Here is a 20,367-nt window from a genome sequence, read left to right as displayed (position 1 = left end):
GGAGATCTGACTTTCACACAAACTCTGGTGCCCCATATTTGAACATGTCCCTTGGATGGAGATGCCTGGTGGCACTCAGAGGAAGGACAATAGGTCACCAAGGAGAGACTTGATGCCCTATGAGCATATACAGGGGGAGGAGGTCCCCCTCAGACACAGACATAAGGGAGGGGAGTAGGGGGGAAGTGGGAGGAAGGGAGGAATGGGAGGATACAAGGGATGGGCTAACAACTGAGATGTAATATGAATAAATTAATTTTAACAAAAAGAAGTTTAAAAAAAGACTGTTTTTAGTACGAGAACTTTGAAAAGCAGCCTATTTACAAAAACTGAAAAGGAAGCAGTACTTACTAAATCAGCATGGGTTGTAAACTTAGCAGCCTGCGATTTAGCAATATTTTACCCCAGCAACCAATTATGTAGGTGGTGTTAAATTCAGAGTCTTCTATATTTGGAAAAAGCACATGTAATAAATGTGGCTTTTATAAAATTAGATACAGAATGGCATTAGTCCAATGAAACTTTATTCTCAACTGCTTTGTGACATTGTTGAAAAACATAGATTGAGAAAATAGTCATTTAAAAGCTTGTTTTCCTAACAAAACAGACCTAATAACCATGATAAACAATGCCAGTTTCCCATATGATTTTCTTTCTTAAATATATCTGAGACTGTAAACTTATCATATAAGACAAGGAAAATAAGTTTCATTCTATAAGCTATACACAATCTATATTCTTTTTAAGTTAAAAAAGAATAGTATGGTGGGGCACGACTTTAATCCCAGCACTTGAGAGGCAGAGGCAGGATTGCTGTGAGTTCAAGGCCAGCCTGGTCTACAAAGCAAGTCCAGGACCGAAGAGAAGAGAAGAGAAGCGGAGAGAGAGAGAGAGAGAGAGAGAGAGAGAGAGAGAGAGAGAGAGAGAGAGAGAGAGAGACACACTAGCTGGCCTTATACTCTACCTCACTAACCATAAAGAAACCTAGAAAAATGAAAATTCTGTCTTTAAGCAACAATAAAGACTGCTGCACAGTAATTTTGAGAGAAAGTGGCAATACAATGGGACAAAGTACAGAACTGGAAAGTTTGTGGTCGTGCTTAGATTCTTATTCTCCAACTACAAACACAGGGATAACAGCACCTACCTTACAGGGCTGCGGAAACTATAAAACAGGCAGCGTGCAAAAGCAGCCATAAGCTGTACATATATGTGCCGAGGAACAACTACATGCACCCTTGCTTTCTTAAGCAGAACATATGGAGCACAGTTTAACTCCCTGCCATGATTAGGAATATCAGCCACTGGGCTCATCTATAATGACACATCATGTATAACAGCTAGAATGCCATCTGACTGTCTTTGATCGCCTACAGCTCTTTTCCCGATATACAGCTGTTAAGGGAGATTTACTATTGGCATCAGCATACTCAGGTACCATCACCATGATGCTAGGGGAAAGACCCTCCTGAACTTTGCTCCTTTGCTTCCTCACATCCCTCTCTCAAGAGACAGCTAGCTCTCAAATAGAGCACATCAGCTTTCTGCCATCAAATGGATACATGAGCAGCCTTGCATTCACCTTCCTTCCTTCTGTGACAATGGAGACAACTCGCTCCTTCCTCTTACCAATGCTCTTCTTTCTCCCTGTGCCTGAGACTCTATGCCCTGTTAACTGCTCCCCATCAGAAGTAAACACACTCAACTCAATGCCATCTTTTATGACACTGCAGGCAACCTTATTCTCCTCTTTTCTTTACACCTCTACCATCTGTGTTCCACAGAACTATTACAAAACACAGTATACTAAGGGTGGGTCCCCATGAGGAAAGGTGGACATGGGGAGCTGAGGTTTCTAAGATCAGTTTTCAAGCAATCAGTGAATTACTCGAGAGAGGTGGCAGATAGATCAAAACGGACCAGGATAGCAATAAATACCCAAGGAAGGCTATCTGCCCTACAAGAGGAAAATAAAGAACCTCATAGCCTCTAATAAACAGGAAGTTAATGCATGCATTTATCTATGTTTCCTCACCAAATTATATGATTGTAACAGCAAAGGAATTAGAGAGATATGGGTATATGAAACCAAAAGCAGGAATACATATTTAAGTGAAAAACATCAAAACTGAGATGGAAAATTAATCGTATGGTCTATGACCAGACTGCCGTGGATGTCACACAATCTCATCAGATCACAGAAGCTAAGCATGGTTGGACCTGGTTAGTACTTAGATGGGAAACTGACCATAAATGGTGCCTGCTAAAGTTTTTATCAGGAATTTCTCAGAGACCCATGTGGTAAACAAATGTTTGGTCCCCTGGTCAGTGACATCAGAGAGTGATGGGACCTTCAACAAGTGGGAGGAGCCTAAATGAGGTCTTGAGTTCCTCAGTGGTACCCTTGAAAGTAATTGGGGGAGCCTGGTCTCCTCCTCTTTCTCCTTGTTCCCTACCCGCTGATAAATGGTCTTGTGATACTGTAAGCTGTACCAGCACAAGCTCAGAAGCAATGGGTCTAATGACCATAGATCGGAGCATCTGAAGTCATGAGCCAAAAATAGGCTGTTTCTCTTTATAAGTTTCTTACCTCAAGTTCTTGTCGTGGTAATGGAATACTGATTAACACGGTATGCAATTCAAAAAACTGAAACATAAGCATAACGTGCAAGCGTATATGAACTCATTCTTACATTTAGGAATGAAGTTGTGGGCTAGGACAAAAAAAAGGTCATCTGGTTTAAACTTTAACAAAAATAATTGGCTCTCCAGTGCCCTCCCTCACCACAACTCCAGGTATCCGCTGTTTCTAATACAACAGAAAACTAGAGTTGTACTGTGCACATAAAGACCAATGAGGTTCTACACTCAAGAACACTAGTCACAGGGCTAAGGGCTATGGCAAATGGTGTACTAAAAGAAAAAGAAAAGAAAGAGAGAGAAAATAAAAAGAGAAACATGGGCACATGGAGTACTGGGAGCCCAGGTTCTCATGTCATCAGGCAGAGATTTCAGAATTCCTCTCCAGGAAATAGATCCAAATGCTAAAAATATTAAAGTTGTTAAGTGGTGTCATTGGCCTCACTCACCTCTGGTCACATACATAAAAATTCAAAATCAGTTCTCATATTCACTCTTAAATATGATCATGACTCATTGAGTATGATATATATATGGGATGGGTCAGGGGGGACTCAGGAGTTGAAGGAAAAAAACTTGGAACAAAATTGAAGAGATATTGTGTTGCTGATATAATAGAAAAAAAATACTCTCAAAAAATAAAAATTTAGTAAATAAGGCAGAAAACACAAATGGAAAAATACAAATCAAGCAAAAACTTGGTGACAGAGGAATTAAAATATAAAGTTGCCTATATTCATAAAACAAACATTTACTGAATGCCTACAACACTCCAGAGACGGCTTTTCACAGGAGTTATCACAGAAAAATACTATGCCCTTGAACACAAGGAAAGACAATGTATGAAAGGAGAAAGTGTGAGAGGCTGGACCAAAGGCTGCTGCTGCTCAGGGAGGTGATTTAAGCTACTCTACTTCTGAACACGAAGAGGGCTGCTCTTAACTATGCCAGGACAGCAGGTACAATTAGAACTCTTCTCAGAAAATGAGCATCTGGCCACTTTAGTAATAAACCAAAATCATGTTTTACGATTGATTGCTGCTTTCAGTGAGGGAGGCGCTAGTGGTGTTCCTGACAACAGGAACTGCAGTGGAGCAGAAGGGGCAAAGCCTCCTGAGGAGGAGAGGAACCAGAGAAAGGTAGTAGAGACATCTTTGGAAAACAGCTTTCCTACAGAGTGCAGAGATGGTACCTCTGATAGAAGCAGGGTTAAATTTTTGACTAGTTTTTTTTACAGGATGTCTATGTGTGTTTGGGGACGGGGGGTGGGGGGGCACAGCCAAGTATCTTTAGTACCATTCCTATTAGCCTATTGGTAACAGCACAGAACACATCAATTCAAATTCTTCTTTTGCTTTTGTAAAATAGAGAGCTTAAGAATAAGAAAGCCGAGGCTTCCAGGAAGCCTACTGAACTAGCGCAGTCTCTATGCTAAAAACTGTGAATATTGCTGAGATAAATTAAAAATGGCTTAAGTAAGTAGTGGAAAGAATAGAATGTGTTCATATTTTCAAGGTCAATCCTGATAAGGTATCTATTTTGCTAAAATAGATATATATTAATGAAATTTTATTTTAAGACTCAGCCAAACCTGTTTTTTGTCAGAATTTTACAAGCTGCTTCTGAAGTTTCTGTAGAAATGTAAGCAAGGCCTAACAATATGGCCAGTGGGTAAAAGCACTTGCTGCCACACCCAAGGAAGGACCTGAGCAGTGTCTCCAAGATCCATATAATCTAACTGACTCTTTCATGTTCTTTTCTGACCAATGCACTCCAAATTGTGGTTGCACAGAGTAACACACACACACACACACACACACACACACACACACACACACACGAGAGAGAGAGTTTTAAATGAAATAAAAATAAGTGAAAATTAAAAAAATAATGTAAGCAAACAAAAATAAAATAAAAAAGCATGAGAGAATCAAAAACAATGTCCAGAAATAGAGCCATACTGCTGACACAGGCTAATGAAGAAAGGAAGTGATCTCAGCAAATGGTGACAGAGGAACTGCGTCTCCATTACAAACCTGACCACTAATCTCAGTTTACATAAAACCTAAAGAGTTATCAGAAAAGCAAACGATAAAGCTTCTAGAAAACAAATAAGAATATTTTCATGACACTGGAAAAGACATATACAACAACAAAACCAAAATGGATATTATCTCATAAAAACAGAAAAACTTCTATGCTGGGAGTATAGTTTAGTGTTAGACAGACATAAATTAGACCTGATACATTGCTAACCTGTATATAAAATGGCTCATCCACTTTAGCCCTGACAAAGAGGACCACATAAAGCCTTCTCCTTGCTCAACTAAAAGACAATAGAACATAGAAGGATCTCCAGGTCTAGTCAGTCAATTCTCCAATTATCTCACCATTAACGAGAGTACAGGATAATTTAGTATAAGAAAAATTTTCAGCAAACTGTACTTGATTTTTCTGACATATCTTAAAACAATCCAAGGCAGAAAGTACCTCAAATTCATTTAGTCTTATTTATTACCTAAGACTGAGATATTAGCACATTTCCAATGTGATATATCTTTCCCAATAAGCACAGTTTGGGCAAAATATCAGAGATCATGGTTGGCATGAACTAGACAAACAGTGCTACACATAATGATTCTTTACTCTTTTTTTCAGTGAAAAACATTTTTAAAAGGCTTAAATTGTCACTACCCAGTAAAAATATAATCTAAACTATAAATAAAGCCTGCACATACATGTTAAATATGAACAAATTTAGGCAACATTTTTGATATTATAAATGCCAGCATGGAGGGGGAAAAAGGAGAGTAGGCGAGGAGTTACTAGCACTTGACAACTGCAGGCAGTTAGTTTTCTTTCCGGTCTGACTCCTGGTAGGCAGCCCATAACCCAGCACAGGCTCCACACCCAAGAGTATTTGGGCAACACAACTGGACTCAATGGGTTTAGAAGGCGGGAAGAGAACTCGAATTTGGGTTGGTAGGAAGGTGGAAGTATATCTGGGAGAAGTGAAATGGACATGTTCAAAATTGTATGGAATTCTCAAAGACTAAAAATATTACTTAAAATTTTAATATATATGCAAAACACGTATATACATATATTCTGTGCAACAGCTAGCACATAGAAAGTATTATTATTTTAATATATATGTGGTGTAAAAATTTTGTTTTATGTTCTTTTTTTTTTTTTTTACCAAGTCATCAAAATCCAGTGAACACTATATTTGTAACATGTTAAATTTTACACAGAACATTACACTTTTCAGGTGTTCATCAATTGTATGGCTAGTGGATTTCAACATTCAAGTAAAAATTGTTTTAGACATTTTACATAGATGATTTCATTCAACATTAGCTGAGACAAACAGAGAAGAAAAGTGGTCCAAGCTCTTATAGTGACAGAGTCAAAGGATTCTAATTCAATCGCCGCCTTCTGATCCCACACCTAATCAAAATTCTTTTCTCTACTACTGATACTTTTAAACAAACAAACAAATGTCTAGATTCCTACTGATAGTGATATTGATATAAATGTTTTGAAGCTTAAATTTCTGGTCACATTAAAAAAAAAACACACAACAACATTGTTTTCCTCATCATGATTTCTTATCTGAAAGAAAAGACTTACCAGTAATATGAGTTTCTGATACTTTTGTTTTAGGTCTGACACATTTGCAGATGGGTCTGCCCCCAGAATGCTGTACCAATCCTTTTTGAGTGTCTGCTCAACTGCCATCAGCGTCCTTTTCACTAGAAGTGGGCCTTCTCTGATAAGCTGCAGCAGAAATGTTATGGCAATTCATTACAGTCAGAATAAAGAAATATTCCTTTCTAAATTCTTTATTACTTGAGTAAATTATGATCATCATGCAAGTCCAAGAAAATCTATATTTCCATTTAAAATGTCCCCTAAATGCCATGTATAAGGATATAAGGATTCAGAAAACCTATTAGATATTGCATGGTATATGTGTATCTCTTAAATAAATTCACAATGTCATAAAAAGAGAATTTGATAATGAGCCTGGGTGATGGATGAACGTCTTATGAAGGTATTTCTTAAAATCCAATAGTAAAAATTGGCATGTAGGTGCTCACGAAACACACTGAGGCTAAGTAAAGTATGTATGAAATGAATAGATAAAAGAAATAGAATGCCAAAGAAATTGAAGGTGAGGGCGTACACAGCCCCCGATTTTCCCTGGTTCACTTCTTCCAAAGTAAATGTAAAGACGCACGAAATGACAGCACGGACTCAGGAAAAAGGGATTTCTCGTGCTTAGGGCAAAGACGCTCACAGCCGGCAAACAAATCGCTCCCAAAGCTTATGCACTCCAGGATGCCACTCTCCCCCCAGCTTTAGAAACCAGCTCACATTGAGAGAGCCGGTTCTCGCCACCTTAGAGCTTGGGGACCCGCGGCAGCCACAGTCCGCATTAGCCAGCCTGGCCCTGCAGATGCCCTCTCCTGACTGACTCCTCACAGCCTCAGACTTACCAAGCTTCACACGGGAGCCTGATCACACTCGCTGCCACAGCCAGCCAGAGAGCGGAACCCACTTTTCCTTCCGCCGGAAGTCAGAGTACTGCTGGGGTGAGTTTCCAGTCGAGCCCTAGTCGTAGACGCACTTATCGGTAGCGCCCCGCCTCCTGCATGACGCGGTCGCTATGGTAACCCGCCGGGGTTTCCAAACTTTCTGTCAGAAGTAAGAGGAGCTGTGGAGAAAGGCCTTTCCTCATCTGACTCTAATTCTCCCTGGCCGGGCTCCCTCTCCTGCGGAGCACCTTCATCCCAGGTTCCTCTTACCTTAATTTGAACAACTAGGGTCCTATTGGTTTATGCTGCGGGCAGTGAGTTGCTGATAAGGATATCTAACAAATTATTCCTAATAATCATTTCCGTTAGACCTCAGCAACTGACTTAAAAATACTTTAAAAATTTCAAATCCTTTCACATTTGCTATCTATCTCTTCAGCGCTCTCACTTCATCCCAGTGAAACAACTGTGGAAGGTGTTGCTATAATTACTCTGTAAATGAGGAAACAAATCAAGGATCAAGGCCAGGTGCACGCATAGAGCCAGCACTCTTACCAGAGTGAACTTTACTTTGTGAAGAATTTAAATTATTCCAAATGAACAATTTTGAGTGTGATGTTAGTTTTTTCTTTCATCTCTCTTTATTTGTTCCCTTTTATTAACTTTCATCTGTGTTTCTTACCTTGCCTTGATCTAGCAGTCTCTGCACTGTATATATAGGTGAGAAGCATCTTAATTTTTTCATTTTTATTGTGTTTCTTTTTAACAGCTACATTTATATTATTGCACATAAATAAAACAAACTACATAAAGCAGAAAGAACTATGAAATCATCAGGAATTATATAAATGTTACATTCGAATTGATTTGGCTATTTGTATTTGGCAAACTTGAAGTAAACATATTTCCTATCTTGTTGAGTATCTAAAATTCTGAATGAAAATCTATATCTATCATATCTAATCTCTATTAACTTAAAACATCTATGTAGTTCTAAAAGCGTCTTAACCCTTAAACAACTAAGCTTAATTGTAAGACTAAACTATCTGGTCATCAGAGACTTGAGAAGGAATAAAACTTAATTACCTTAGTGATCCAGAAGTGAAGGTTAGCAGTGTCCAAAATGAAAAAAATGACAAAGACAGTTTAGTGCGTGAACAGTCACCCAAAACTCTCTATAATGTTGGAGTATCATCTTCAGCCTTCTGGCGCAATACGTCTGACAGCCATATTTGCTAGACAGGAACTATTGAAGACTTGCTTACCCTGTCTTGGCTTAGTTTGGACGTCGACTCTGACTGCATCCAACCTTGCCCATTTTTAGGCAGAATTCTGTCTGTGGCAGAAACGAGGACATTTTTCCCAATGGCTTGTTTGCCACATTTAAAGACATCTCCATAAGGAGGTTCTTTGATGCTCATCATCTTATTTGAGGTAGGCTAGGTATTGCCAGGAGTTAACTTGTCTTGTTGTCAAAGAATCTTTAGAATAATAAAAACATCTTTAAATGCCATAATGTGTAGGTCTCTGAGGCTTTTGAAGACCTTATTTAACTATTTTACTTTATATATCTATAGAATCATATCTATCTGTTAGACCTAGGATATATATTCTTGTGATAAAATTAGACTAGTGTTTGACATGACGATGATTTGTTCAACTAACAGTTAACCTGTATTACTTAATTATCCTAAATAGGCTGCAGCACCACTTTCAAGGTATTGGGAGTAAACCTTGTATTATAATTGAGTTGGATGGGAATAATACCTCATATTAGATTAGAAAAATATATATAGTATATATGTGAAGAAAAATCTTAGATTTGAATTCTATACCAATGTATCAAAATTATACTTATTTTGCATCAATATGCAAAACCTATACCAATGAAACAAAAATAACTGTGTGTAACAATTAAAGCCTTGTTCTATCATCCCTCGACTTTTGTATTTCTTTCTTTCTTTCTTTCTTTCTTTCTTTCTTTCTTTCTTTCTTTCTTTCTTTTCAGCTCCTATCCCCTTACCTACAAAAGAAAAATAAAGGAAAAGAGAGAAGTCCCTGAATTCAACCTAGTTTTCTCTCTTTATAAGACCAATAACTACTTATAATCAACTCCTGATGAAAATAAGCATCTGTAGCCCAAGAGAGCAAACAGAAACCTACCCAACCCCCCTTTAGAGGAAATAGGATGTCATTTACTTAAAGTTTCTTCAGGTCAATTTAGGGTCAATAACACCTTTGAAAGGGGCCCAAATAAAATTGGGGGAAATGGTTAAGCAACCCAGGGATAGAATCTTAAGTTTTACGCAACATGATATGATCTCCCTTGGAGATACAAAGTAGTTTTGGTCTTGCAAATTGCTTAGATATACTTTTCCTTTAGTCTTTCTTTCTCCAAATATCAATTCAAGAAGCATTGACGATAAAATGAGGTGGAAATATTTAACAGGATAAATTATTTAATATATGAGCGTTGCAGAAGACATGATGAATTGCAGAATGACACAGTTGACTTTACAATCTAAATATAAAAGCACAGATTAGGTTCTCGATTGGATTTTGTCATGTTTAGAGCAAGGATTATTATACTAACCGTGAGAGTATCTAGTTTTCCAAACTTAGAACACTGTGTGGGCCTACCAAAATAAGCATCAGAAATAAGTATTGGGGATCTCTCCCTACAGAATATTATAAGAAAGTTCCCGTTAAACTTTTCTAGCACTCATATAACACTACTTGACCTTTGTATACAGAGGTATGTTCAAAAAGTCCAGTTTTTAGAACAAAAGTTTTGATGTATCATCCTATTAGGTTATTGTGTTATTTGTTTTACTCTAGCCCCTTATTTGATATCCTCAAAGAAATCTCAAATGATTTTCATTTTATCTCCAAGTGCTTTAGTTTGCTTCACTAAAGCAGATCAACTTTTTGCTTTATTTCCAAAGTGTCCTTAATCAATCCAAACTGTCAATATTTAATTATTATCATCCAATATATGTACCCTCTTTTATAAGTCTCCCTCATTGTTTCAAAGATGTGTTTATGGGTAGTTTGCCTGGATATGCATCCAAACATCTGAAACATTGAATCTGGTTTTTCTGTCTCTGAAAATATATTTTACCAGACACAATCTTCACTAACTATTTGGCTTTGTTGATGGTTTTAGTTCATTTTAAAAAACTAAAGTTTTGTCTTATGATCCAAAGCTCTAGTATTTGAATAAACTCCCTCAAGATGGCTGTTACATGGGTGATTGATCATTAATCTTCTTTTGTCTAGAGCAATGTTATTCAATAGAAATATGGTAAAGTAAACCACAGATGCAAGCTACATATGTGATCTTTTAAATATTATATTTAATACAATATATGCAGAATATTTTAATTATCAATTATAATCATTTAAAGACCTGACACGTAGTTTGCTTTTACAGCATATCTCAGTTTGAACTACTCCTGTCCCCATACTCGATAGCCTCCTGTCACTAATGGCTAGCACACTGAACAAAGCAGGTTTGGGGAATAAAGTCCTAACTCTTTTTCAGTTACATTTATTTTTTATTGTGTATGCATGTCTGTGTGTGTGTGTGTGTGTGTGTGTGTGTGTGTGTGTGTGTGTGTGTGTCCCACAGCATATGTTAGAGATCAGAGTACAACTTGTGGGAGTCGGCTTGCTCCTTCCTTCTACCTTGTGGGACCTGAGGACAGAACTCAGGTTGTCAGAATTGGCAGCAGTGATTTTTACATTCTGAGTTGTCTCACCATCCCTAAAGTCCTAACATCTATAGGAGTTGAAACTTTAGAAAGTACTTCTTCCAACTTTCACAGAACGTCCTACAAAGTACTCATTTGTACTCTTCTTATTCCACGATGCGCTAGTCTCCAGAGGTATGTTCTAGCACTGTTCTCTGTGTTGTATTTCCATCCTATTAGAGCAAGAAACCTCTCCATTTAGACAAGCTGAGCACTGTGAGCTGCCCTGCCTCTCTTTTCCATTTTCTAGTGATGAGTTTCTGATCTTGACCAGGTTGTTCTTCAGTGACAGGATGCTAAGAGATAGTGTACCAGGGGATGAAAAGATAGAAAAAAACCCAGCAAATCTGGGGTCATACGTGTCTTACACAAGCTATGTCTTATTCCACAAAAGCTTATTAAGAATTACAGCATTGGACCAGGCATGGTGGCACTTGCCTTTAATCCCAGCACTCGGGAGGCAGAGGCAGGTGAGTCTCTGTGAGTTTGAGGCCAGCCAGGTCTGCAAAGCAAGTCCAGAACAGCCAGGGCTCTGTTACATAGAGAAACCTTGTCTTGAGAAACAAAAAACAAACAAACAAGCAAAAAGTACAGCATTTTATACATAGTTTTCAAGGAGATGAGACACTAAGGAAGCAGAAAGGTTATTTTGATACAATAGGAGTAAGAAGTTAGCAAGCTAACCAAGCATTACTGTGCAAAAAAGGAACACAGGCTATCTCAAATGTATCCCAGAGGCCTTGGGACTGATAACCATAGCCACTTGTGGGATGTGGATAGTTGATTTCTCAGGAAAGCCTCAGATCCCCCAAGACCATGGCCCCAGGCCATTTACTGGCTCTGCCAAACATATTTGTGGTTTTAGATAAAAGCCTGTGTTCCTTCTCCATATATCAGGGCCTCAAGGAAAAGCTCCCAAGGCCCTGGCTCCAGCTCACTACTGGCTCTGCCATGCATGTTTCTAATTTTAGTTGCTTCTCAGGCCTGGGAAAGCCTTGGATCAGCTTGGTTCCCAACAAGTTTCTACAATAGGTTTGCTTCTTACTGCCTTATTTTCAATAGCAAATTTATCCATCATATGTGAAACTTACATAGCATAAATGTCAACTATTGGGTTGGAGCAATGGCTCAGTGCTTAAGAGCACCGACTGCTTTTGTAGTGGATCTGAGTTTAATTCCCTGCATAGCTAAACAGACATGTGCTTCCAAAGCCAGGGGAACCCAGCATCTCTGGCCTCTGAGGATACCCACACTCACATGAACTTGCAATTAATTAAAAATAGAATAAATATGAAATATTTTAAATGAAACATAAACCACGTGGTAGTTAAGGACATGAGTTCTGCAGTCAAGCATCATAGCCTGAGCCCAAGTTCTGCCTCTTCCTGGCAGTGAGAGAGTTCCTCTGTGCCCTGCTTTCTTTCTCTGCCAGTAACTGCACACACAAGGCCTTCCTCATAAATGTGCTGTGAGACATGAGTGAAGGAATGGTGCCTGAAGTCAGGAAGTACTTAGCAAAGGTGAGTTATTACCACTACTAGTAAAATATTTGCTTCTTAGTTTGAATATAGCAGTGAGCACTCATGGCACCATGTCAGAATCCTTTGAACACCTCAAACCGTGGAATTAGAAAAAAGTAAGGCCACACCCAATTGTTTGCTGAATTAATCTTTTAGTTTGTCTACAGGATAAATTAAAAGCATCAGCAAGACCCTCTTAATTCATGTTATCCACACCTAATATGAAAACAGTAGGTATACATTAAATATGTGATTACAAAATGATGGTCAAGTATTATAGATACATAGAGATAATTGTATGAAAGATCTAAAACCCTAGATTGTAGGAGGGACCAAAAGTTACTTCATTACTCAACTTATCACCTTAATACTAATCTGCCTATAAATGAATGCCCATCACACACTGACTAGATTCATACTTTGATATGCTACTAGAAAACTATGCTTCTTACCATACAGGCAGTTGAGTTAGCTTCTGCTACTAAAATGAAAAACTGAGATGATTAACGCATAAAGCAAAAAGGTTTTTTTGGTTAAGTTTTGTACATCTTAGGTCAATGTCATATAGACTGTTGCTTTGGCTTTCTTGTAGGAGTGAGTGCCAGGTGACAGTGGTGGAAAATTTGTAACAGAACAAGTTTCTTACTTCATGATCAGGAAGCAAAAGGAAAAGGGACACATCTCTGATAGCCTAAAGATCTCCCTGTAGGTTCCACTTCCCAAAGGTCCCGTCCAGTAGCACTGCTCTTGAGACCACTTCATATCCATACCTCAGCAACAGTGTCCTTGTGTATTTCTTGGCATTATATTTATTTACCCTTTTCAGGCATTTCATTACCAACTCTAATTTTCCTTGTATTTATTTATGACTTTTTAGGATTTTCCTATCACTGAACTAAGCTGGATTTATTTGTAATTACCACAGGTATTACAAGTATTATGGCTATGTTCTAAAATTAGGCAATTGCATCTAAAGCCATTTGAAACCTTGCTGGGAACATAGGCAAGCCACCAAGAATTAGCTAGCAATTAGATTTTAAGTGTAATAATATGGTACATAAACATCCTTGCTCACTCGGTCTACAAGTAGTTTCTGTTTGCTCTGTGCCTCATACAGATTGTCAGTAGAAAGTGTTGGCTGCATCTTACTCATCTTGGCAGACAGGTATAGAAAAAGGCAGCGGAAATAACTGCAAGCACCCAATGAGGGAATGCCAAGCACTGACTTTAGTAACTTAGAGGTACAGAGAAGAACAAGCTGTTTGAATTACTGAAAGTTTTAAATCAAGATGAAACTAACCCATGAAGATGTGTGGATGTGTTCAGCTTTCAGTAATACTTGAAAGGGAGGGAAAAATTTGTGACAAGAATTAGAGAAACTTTCTTTTTTCCTGATTGTCATAAAAGCTTACACAATATTTAAGTCAATCTAATGAAGGATTACTATAGTTTCTGTCTAACACATCCCCCAAAGCCCCATATGGTAATAGATTACTGTCCTGGCTCATGGTCCTACCAGGAGGTGGGGGCGAGTAGGGAAAAGTTAGCACTGGAAGCACGTCCTTGAAGGCAATTTTGGGTCTGTATCCACCTGTATCCTTTTCTGTGTGTCCTTCTGCTTCCCAGATGCCACAGAGGGAATAGCTTCCTCGCCCATGACGCCCCATCTTGTTACAGAACTGGAGCGTAAACACTTACCAAAACAAATGCTTCTTCCTTTTAAGCCAGTTATTTCCAGTATTTTATTGTAGTAACAGGAATTGGATTGGCAAAACAATTCTATCTTGTCTTCTCAAACCAGCTTTTGTTTCTCCTCAAACTTGCTAAAGTTGCTGTAATATATTGTCATGGCAACAGCATTGTGAATGAATATTCAGGGTTTGCACACAGCCATGTACTTAGTAAGAGAGTGACTGAGCTGGAAGTACATTTGGTCACCACATCTGCTATTGTGATCTCTTGTTTAACTCCATTGTGTCTGTGCTTTGATTATTGGGGAGTCCTTATTTTACCTGGGGTTTTGTTCCTCTATTCTTCATACTTGTGTTGTAACCATCTCAAAACCTATTAGAGATACTGCCCTTAGTTCATCTTTGGCAACCATAGTACATGCCAAGTTATTTTTAGCATCTCACTCATTTATATCTCTCTTCTTGTGACCACTCTGGCTTCTCCACACTGCACTTCCTAGATTCCCTGGAATGCATGGCAATCCCTTTTGATCAGACGAGAAAATGCAGTTATATGCTGCTTTTTATAGCATCCTTCCTTCTCCATTTTTACTTTTTTAGAAAAAGTTTATTTTTGTCATGTAATTGACTCACAGATGAAAGGTTAATCTGAATGATCAAGGGGTGTTAATTTGTGGGTTAAAATGTGTTAAATAGTTGATATGAAGTCTGTTTAAGTCAATTAGAGTGTATAATGAAGATGTTTCCAGGGTGTTAGGGAACCTTGTGGAGTTAGTTTGGAATTCACCAGTGCATGTTTACTGCAGCACCTGGCTTAAAATGCGGCTGCATATGAATAGGTGTGCACATGTAGAAAATGTTTGACTTCATTAGTATGACTTATCTTCCATCATTGGAAATGAAACCCACTATTCAGTCCATCATTAGAGAGATGGAAATGTGACTAGTAACACTAGTGCTTTCCTTACTCAGAAATACTTCCAAAATAAACTGCACTGCATAACCAAGAAAACATTCCTAGCTTTTTGTTTGTTTGTTTGCTCCTTTGTCCTTAAAAAAAAAAAGTGGCATTATTAAAGCTTGAATGGAGGAAGACATGCAGATCTAAATAAATGATGTGTTTCTCTGTAAAGCTGTCCACAGTGCTATTATGAGACATGTTCATATTGGTTAATACCATCAAAATTTCAAAAAAATTGATATTATTATGTAGCCCTTAATGTTATGATGCATAAAGATCAGAAGCTGAATGTAATTTTGTAGGTTGGTAGCCTGATTCAAGAATACAGTGGTGCATCTTCCACAGTTCAAGTCCACAAAAGAAATGAGTTAGCCGCACCCCCCACACACCATATTTTAAACTATGTTCGTCTCTTCAGCATATGGGTCACTATGGTACTATTTGTTACTGCTTACATCAGTTTACTAGTGATAAACACATTTAGCATTACAGCTTCTGCTTGCAACTCTCCCGTTTACTCATTAGAGATGGATGAAAAACAAGTTTCCTTTGCTAATGGGCTTTCAGCACTGATGGAGCCAGTGCCAGGATGATGGACGCACACAGCTGAAGTATACCGGATAGCTGTTTTCTGATGAATTTCCAGAAAAAAATCATATTTTTAAGAATATGATGAGCAATTCATACTATTATTTTTTAATCTGCTGAGAAGCGCCATGAGTACAGTCTTTTGTAGCTCATTAGCAATTTCTTTAATGAGTTTTTTTTGTGTGATAGATAGTTAAAGTAACAGACAAATGACAGATTGTTTGCCTTTAATGATTTCCCTGTTTCGAGCCCATTACAAAGCAATTAGAAATCTGACAGCATTTTCACTCTGCATTACTGATCATCTAAAGTGATGAGGAATGAGAGGTGATGAATATTAATTGTATATTTTCATATGATTATCATAAATTATTACCTTGTCTGATGTGCTGCAGGTGAAGCGGGAACATTAGAGAAAGTCAGTCAGATATATTAATTTGAAAGGCTGGATGTTTTTTAATCTTTGTCTGTAGTGTGAATCCTTTTCTGTAGTATTTCTCTTTCTGAGTATTTCCCTGTGAATATCAAACTCCCTGTTTTTACTATCTCTGTGTGTTTAGAGAAACTTAAATACAAGAAAAGGAAAGGCATATTCCATAGTGCAGTGAACATATGTGAACTTAAGCTAAAATTAAATTTAGGAGGGGAGAGATGAGTGACTTATATTGCTATATATATTAAACACACACATATATGTGATATTAATATATATCAGTACAGAGGAAGAGTTGGCAAGAAACTCATCCTGTCTTAGTCTAAGAGTTAGGAGATCCTTCATAAGAAAAGGCAAGAGATTAAAGGAAGCTGAGGAATAGTATTAGATTTTTGTTCATCATCTAAATGAACTGTGGCATTGCTCCACAGTCCCTCACTTAGAGCAGGTGGAGCTAACTCCGTCCTCAGGATGCTGGTACTATTTGTTATTTGATTTGGCCTTAAACTTGGAGTGAGCAAATGGTAGCCCATAAAAGGGCTTAGTGAGAGGCAGCTGAAGAAATACTAAGTGACTAATCATGAGTTTGGAGCAGTTTCACCCTAGGGTCCAGGTATGGCTTGGGAACCGGGGAGTGATGAACAAGACTTCCTTCCAGTGTACAGCAAGGCCAATCTGCATTCAGGATTTTCTTTCTAGCCAATGCATTTTGCTTTGTGGAGTGTGTCACTTGTACATGTTTGTTATTTTGGATCTATATTCATGAAAAGGCTATAATCAATATATGAACATACATCAATAAATTAAATTTTGATATGTTGCTTAGAAACTCTTATCTTTATTTTATAAGTAACATTATGAATTCTCATTTATAAAAATTGAGTGCAAAACTCATAGACCTTTACAAATAAACATTTGCGCTCTGAAAAGTTGAGTTCTCTGTAATTCATTAACATTTTTACTATTTTAATTTTATGCACATGGCAGCCTGAGCGGATGTCTGTGCACCACATGCGTGCAATGCTGTGGTGAAGGCCAGAAGAGGCATGATAGACACCGAGACTGGATCCCACAGATGGTTGAGGGCCACTTTGAGTGGGAGCTGGGAATAGAACCTTGGTGCTGTAGAAGTGCAGCCAGCGCTCTTAACCTTGGAGCTATATCTTCAGCCCTTTATGTTTTACTTTTCATTCTTGGTAACTTCCCAACATTTTATAGTGTAGCAATCACCTCCATCTTTAGAATCTGTCTAACTAATAGACTTTAAAGAATGAGTGGACTAATTCTCCACAGAGTCTCTTCTTTCTGCCAATATCCGTTATCCAAGTCTAAATGTAAAAATTATTCCTTATGTTTTCATTCTTTAAAAAATTTTTTCACTTTACATCCCAATTAACGCCCTCTGCCTCATCGCCCCCCCCTCATTCCCAGTCGCACCTCCTCTCCCTCATACCCTTTCCTATTCTTCCATAGTCCTCAGAAGGGGAGCTGTCTCCCCTAATGTCTGACCTCAGCCTATCAAGTCTCATCTGGAGTGCCTGTATCCTCTTCCTCTATGGCCTGGCAAGATCATTCTGCCAAGAGGAAGTAATCAATGTATGAGGGCCAGAGTCCATGTCAGAAGTAGTACCTACTCCCCATATTATGGGTCCCACAAGGAGACTGTGCTGCCTATCAACTACATCTGAGCAGAGAGTCTAGGTCCTCACGATGCATGGTCCTTGGTTGGTACATCAGTCTCTGCAACACCCCTCTTCTCTACCCAGATTTGTTGGCTCCATTGGTCTCCTTGTGGAGCTCCTGACCCCTTCAGGTCCCTCTATTCCCTAACTATTCCATAAGACTCCCTGTGTTCCACCCAGGAGTTTGGCTGCATGTCTCAGGATCTGCTTGAATCTTCTACTGGGTGGAATCTTTCAGAGGACCTCCGTGGTAGGCCCCCTTCCTATTCCTTCTCTTCATCTGCTTCTGGTGTCTATTCTATTTGTCCTAGGGTCCTCCTTGATATTTAGTTTCTTTAGGTCTATGTATTGTAGTGTGGTTATCCAGTATTGTTTGGCCAATATCCACTTATAAGTGAGTATATACAATGCATGTCTTTCTGTGTCTGGAGTACCTTGCTCATCTCTAGTTCTATCCACTTGCCTGCATATTTCAAGATTTCCTTGTTTTTAATAGCTGAGTAGTATTCCATTATATAAATATACCACAATTTCTTTATCCATTCTTCTGGTTGAGGAATGTCTATGTTGTTTTCAGATTCTGGCTATTACAAATAAAGCTGCTATGAACATAGTTGAGCAAATATCCTTGTTGTATGGTGGGACATTTTTCGGGTATATGCCCAGGAGTGAGTTATATGGCTGGGTCTTCAGGTAGAACTATTCCCAATTTTCTGAGAAAGTTCCAGATTGATTTCCAAAGTGATTGAAAGGGTTTGCACTCCCACCAGCAATGGAGGAGTGTTCCCATTTCTCCACATCCTTGCCAGCATGTGTTGTCACTTGAGTAGTTGGTCTTAGCCATTCTGATGAGTGTAAGATGGAATCTGACAGTCATTTTGATTTGCAATTTCCTGATGACTAGGGCCATTGAGCATTTCTTTAAATGTTTTCAGCCATTCGATAGTCCCCTGTTGAGAATTCTGAATGTAAACTTTTAAGTTGATATCTTCTTCAACACAAACAGTTGTCATTTCTTTTTCTACTTCTAACATACTACTGTATTAGCATTTTTGTTGTTGCTGTTTATTTTGTTCTTATAATGAAATATGTTGAGGCTAGATAACTTTATAAAGAAGTTTTCCTTTCACTCACAGTTTTAGAGATCAGTTTCATCTTGGTTCTGTTAAAGGCCTCATGGCAAATGGCACCACAGTGTGTGTAACAAAACAAAAGGAAGGAATCCAGAGAGTAATTCAGAAACCAAACCCAGGGCTTTACAACAGCTGGTTTTCTCTAGATATGAGAGGTATCCTGAAAATACTTTAATCCTTCCTGATAATATGCCCCCAGTGACCTAAGGACCTCCCTCTAAGCCCCACATCTTAATGTCTTCACACACATACCAGCAAGGGCATCCTGAAGACCAAGCTTTTCATACATGGATCTTTGAGAGACAAACCTCATAGGAAACAAGCCATAGGAAAACTCCACCAACAGGGCTATGTAGCTTTGTGTTGAGGTTCTACTTCTAGCCTCTGAGGAACTGCATTGAAAACTTACCTACTTTTCTTACTATTTTTTTTATACTACATTAAAAGCACCTAAGCTGTCCAACTCTGGAGTGGTTAGAAATTCAACATCTGAGAAATCACACCCTCTTCACTTGCATCTACTGTGTGACTACATCTTCTCTGATACCAAAGAAACCCTGGGATATGTTCTACTACCTCTGGAAATTCTTCCTTGGATAGTGGAAGGGCAGACACAAGTATAAATGAAGAAGTTAGGGCTTATAACTATCAGGCACCTCCACATGCGCTTTCTTCTTTAGTCCTTAGTACTGTTGGATAGGTAAGATGATGCTGTTATCATCCCCACAAAGCAGGTAGGATTGGAATGGAACAGAGACAACATCAAATTGAAGGCAGCTGACTCTAAACTTCTTATAAAGCCTCTATGACGTGAAGTTTAGAGATAGAGTGACTTCAGAATTCTAATTCCATCAGCAGCTTCGTCTTCATGTTTTAGACAGAAAAATGAACACAGGAGATTTTAGAATTTCCCTCAGCTCTGGCCAAAAAGTAACATCAGAACTCTGAAACTTCTTGACCCAGTTACAGTCATTTTTACATATGGGACACACTGCATTTCTCTACAATCTGCAGGACCATTTTCTTTAGTTGTATTTCTCTACTTATTAAATAAAATATTTATTATAGTCTTGGCTTAGTAAATAGAAATATTTTCATCTTATTGGTGTTCTTAGTTATGAAAATCTTCTATGATGTAGGCATCTTCCCTAAACATTTGGAATATGCTAAGGTAGGAGAGGAAGAAAATTATATGACTGGTTTTGTTTGTTTGTTATTTGTGAGAAAGGTTGGACTAGTTACTGGTCTCTACTTCCTTCTTTGTACACTGGTACAAGTACTGTCTGAGAGTCACTATTCCATGACTTTCCTGCTATTTTGAAAAACAGTTGAGATCAGAAATTTAGTAATAAAACTTTTTTATTTTTAACATATCCATATTCTTTATTTTAAATGGTGTCATAGTTAGGGTTTCTATTGCTGTAAA

The 20,367-nt window shown here is 38.2% G+C and overlaps 2 protein-coding genes across 2 annotated transcripts in view; one reads left to right on the top strand and one right to left on the bottom strand.

Annotated features, from left to right (window-relative positions):
- Positions 1-7,266, bottom strand: part of DNAJC24 (DnaJ heat shock protein family (Hsp40) member C24) — a 41,899-nt gene extending 34,633 nt beyond the window's left edge. The window contains exons 1-2 of the mRNA XM_084775297.1: positions 7,143-7,266; positions 6,274-6,420 (exon numbers count right to left, since the gene is read on the bottom strand). Coding sequence (XP_084631423.1) covers positions 6,274-6,381 — 108 coding nt within the window. The 5' untranslated portion in view covers positions 6,382-6,420; positions 7,143-7,266. The remainder of the gene's footprint in view (positions 1-6,273; positions 6,421-7,142) is intronic.
- A 28-nt stretch (positions 7,267-7,294) lies between these two features.
- The window catches only part of LOC311593908 (doublecortin domain-containing protein 1-like), a 226,987-nt gene continuing 213,914 nt past the window's right edge, over positions 7,295-20,367 (top strand). The window contains exon 1 of the mRNA XM_084775296.1: positions 7,295-7,495. The gene's annotated coding sequence lies outside the window, so the exon portion shown is untranslated. The remainder of the gene's footprint in view (positions 7,496-20,367) is intronic.

This window comes from Acomys minous (genome assembly GCF_964271855.1).
Source record: "Acomys minous genome assembly, chromosome: 3".
NCBI classification, from domain to species: domain Eukaryota; kingdom Metazoa; phylum Chordata; class Mammalia; order Rodentia; family Muridae; genus Acomys; species Acomys minous.
This window is presented reverse-complemented; position numbering and strand designations above follow the sequence as displayed.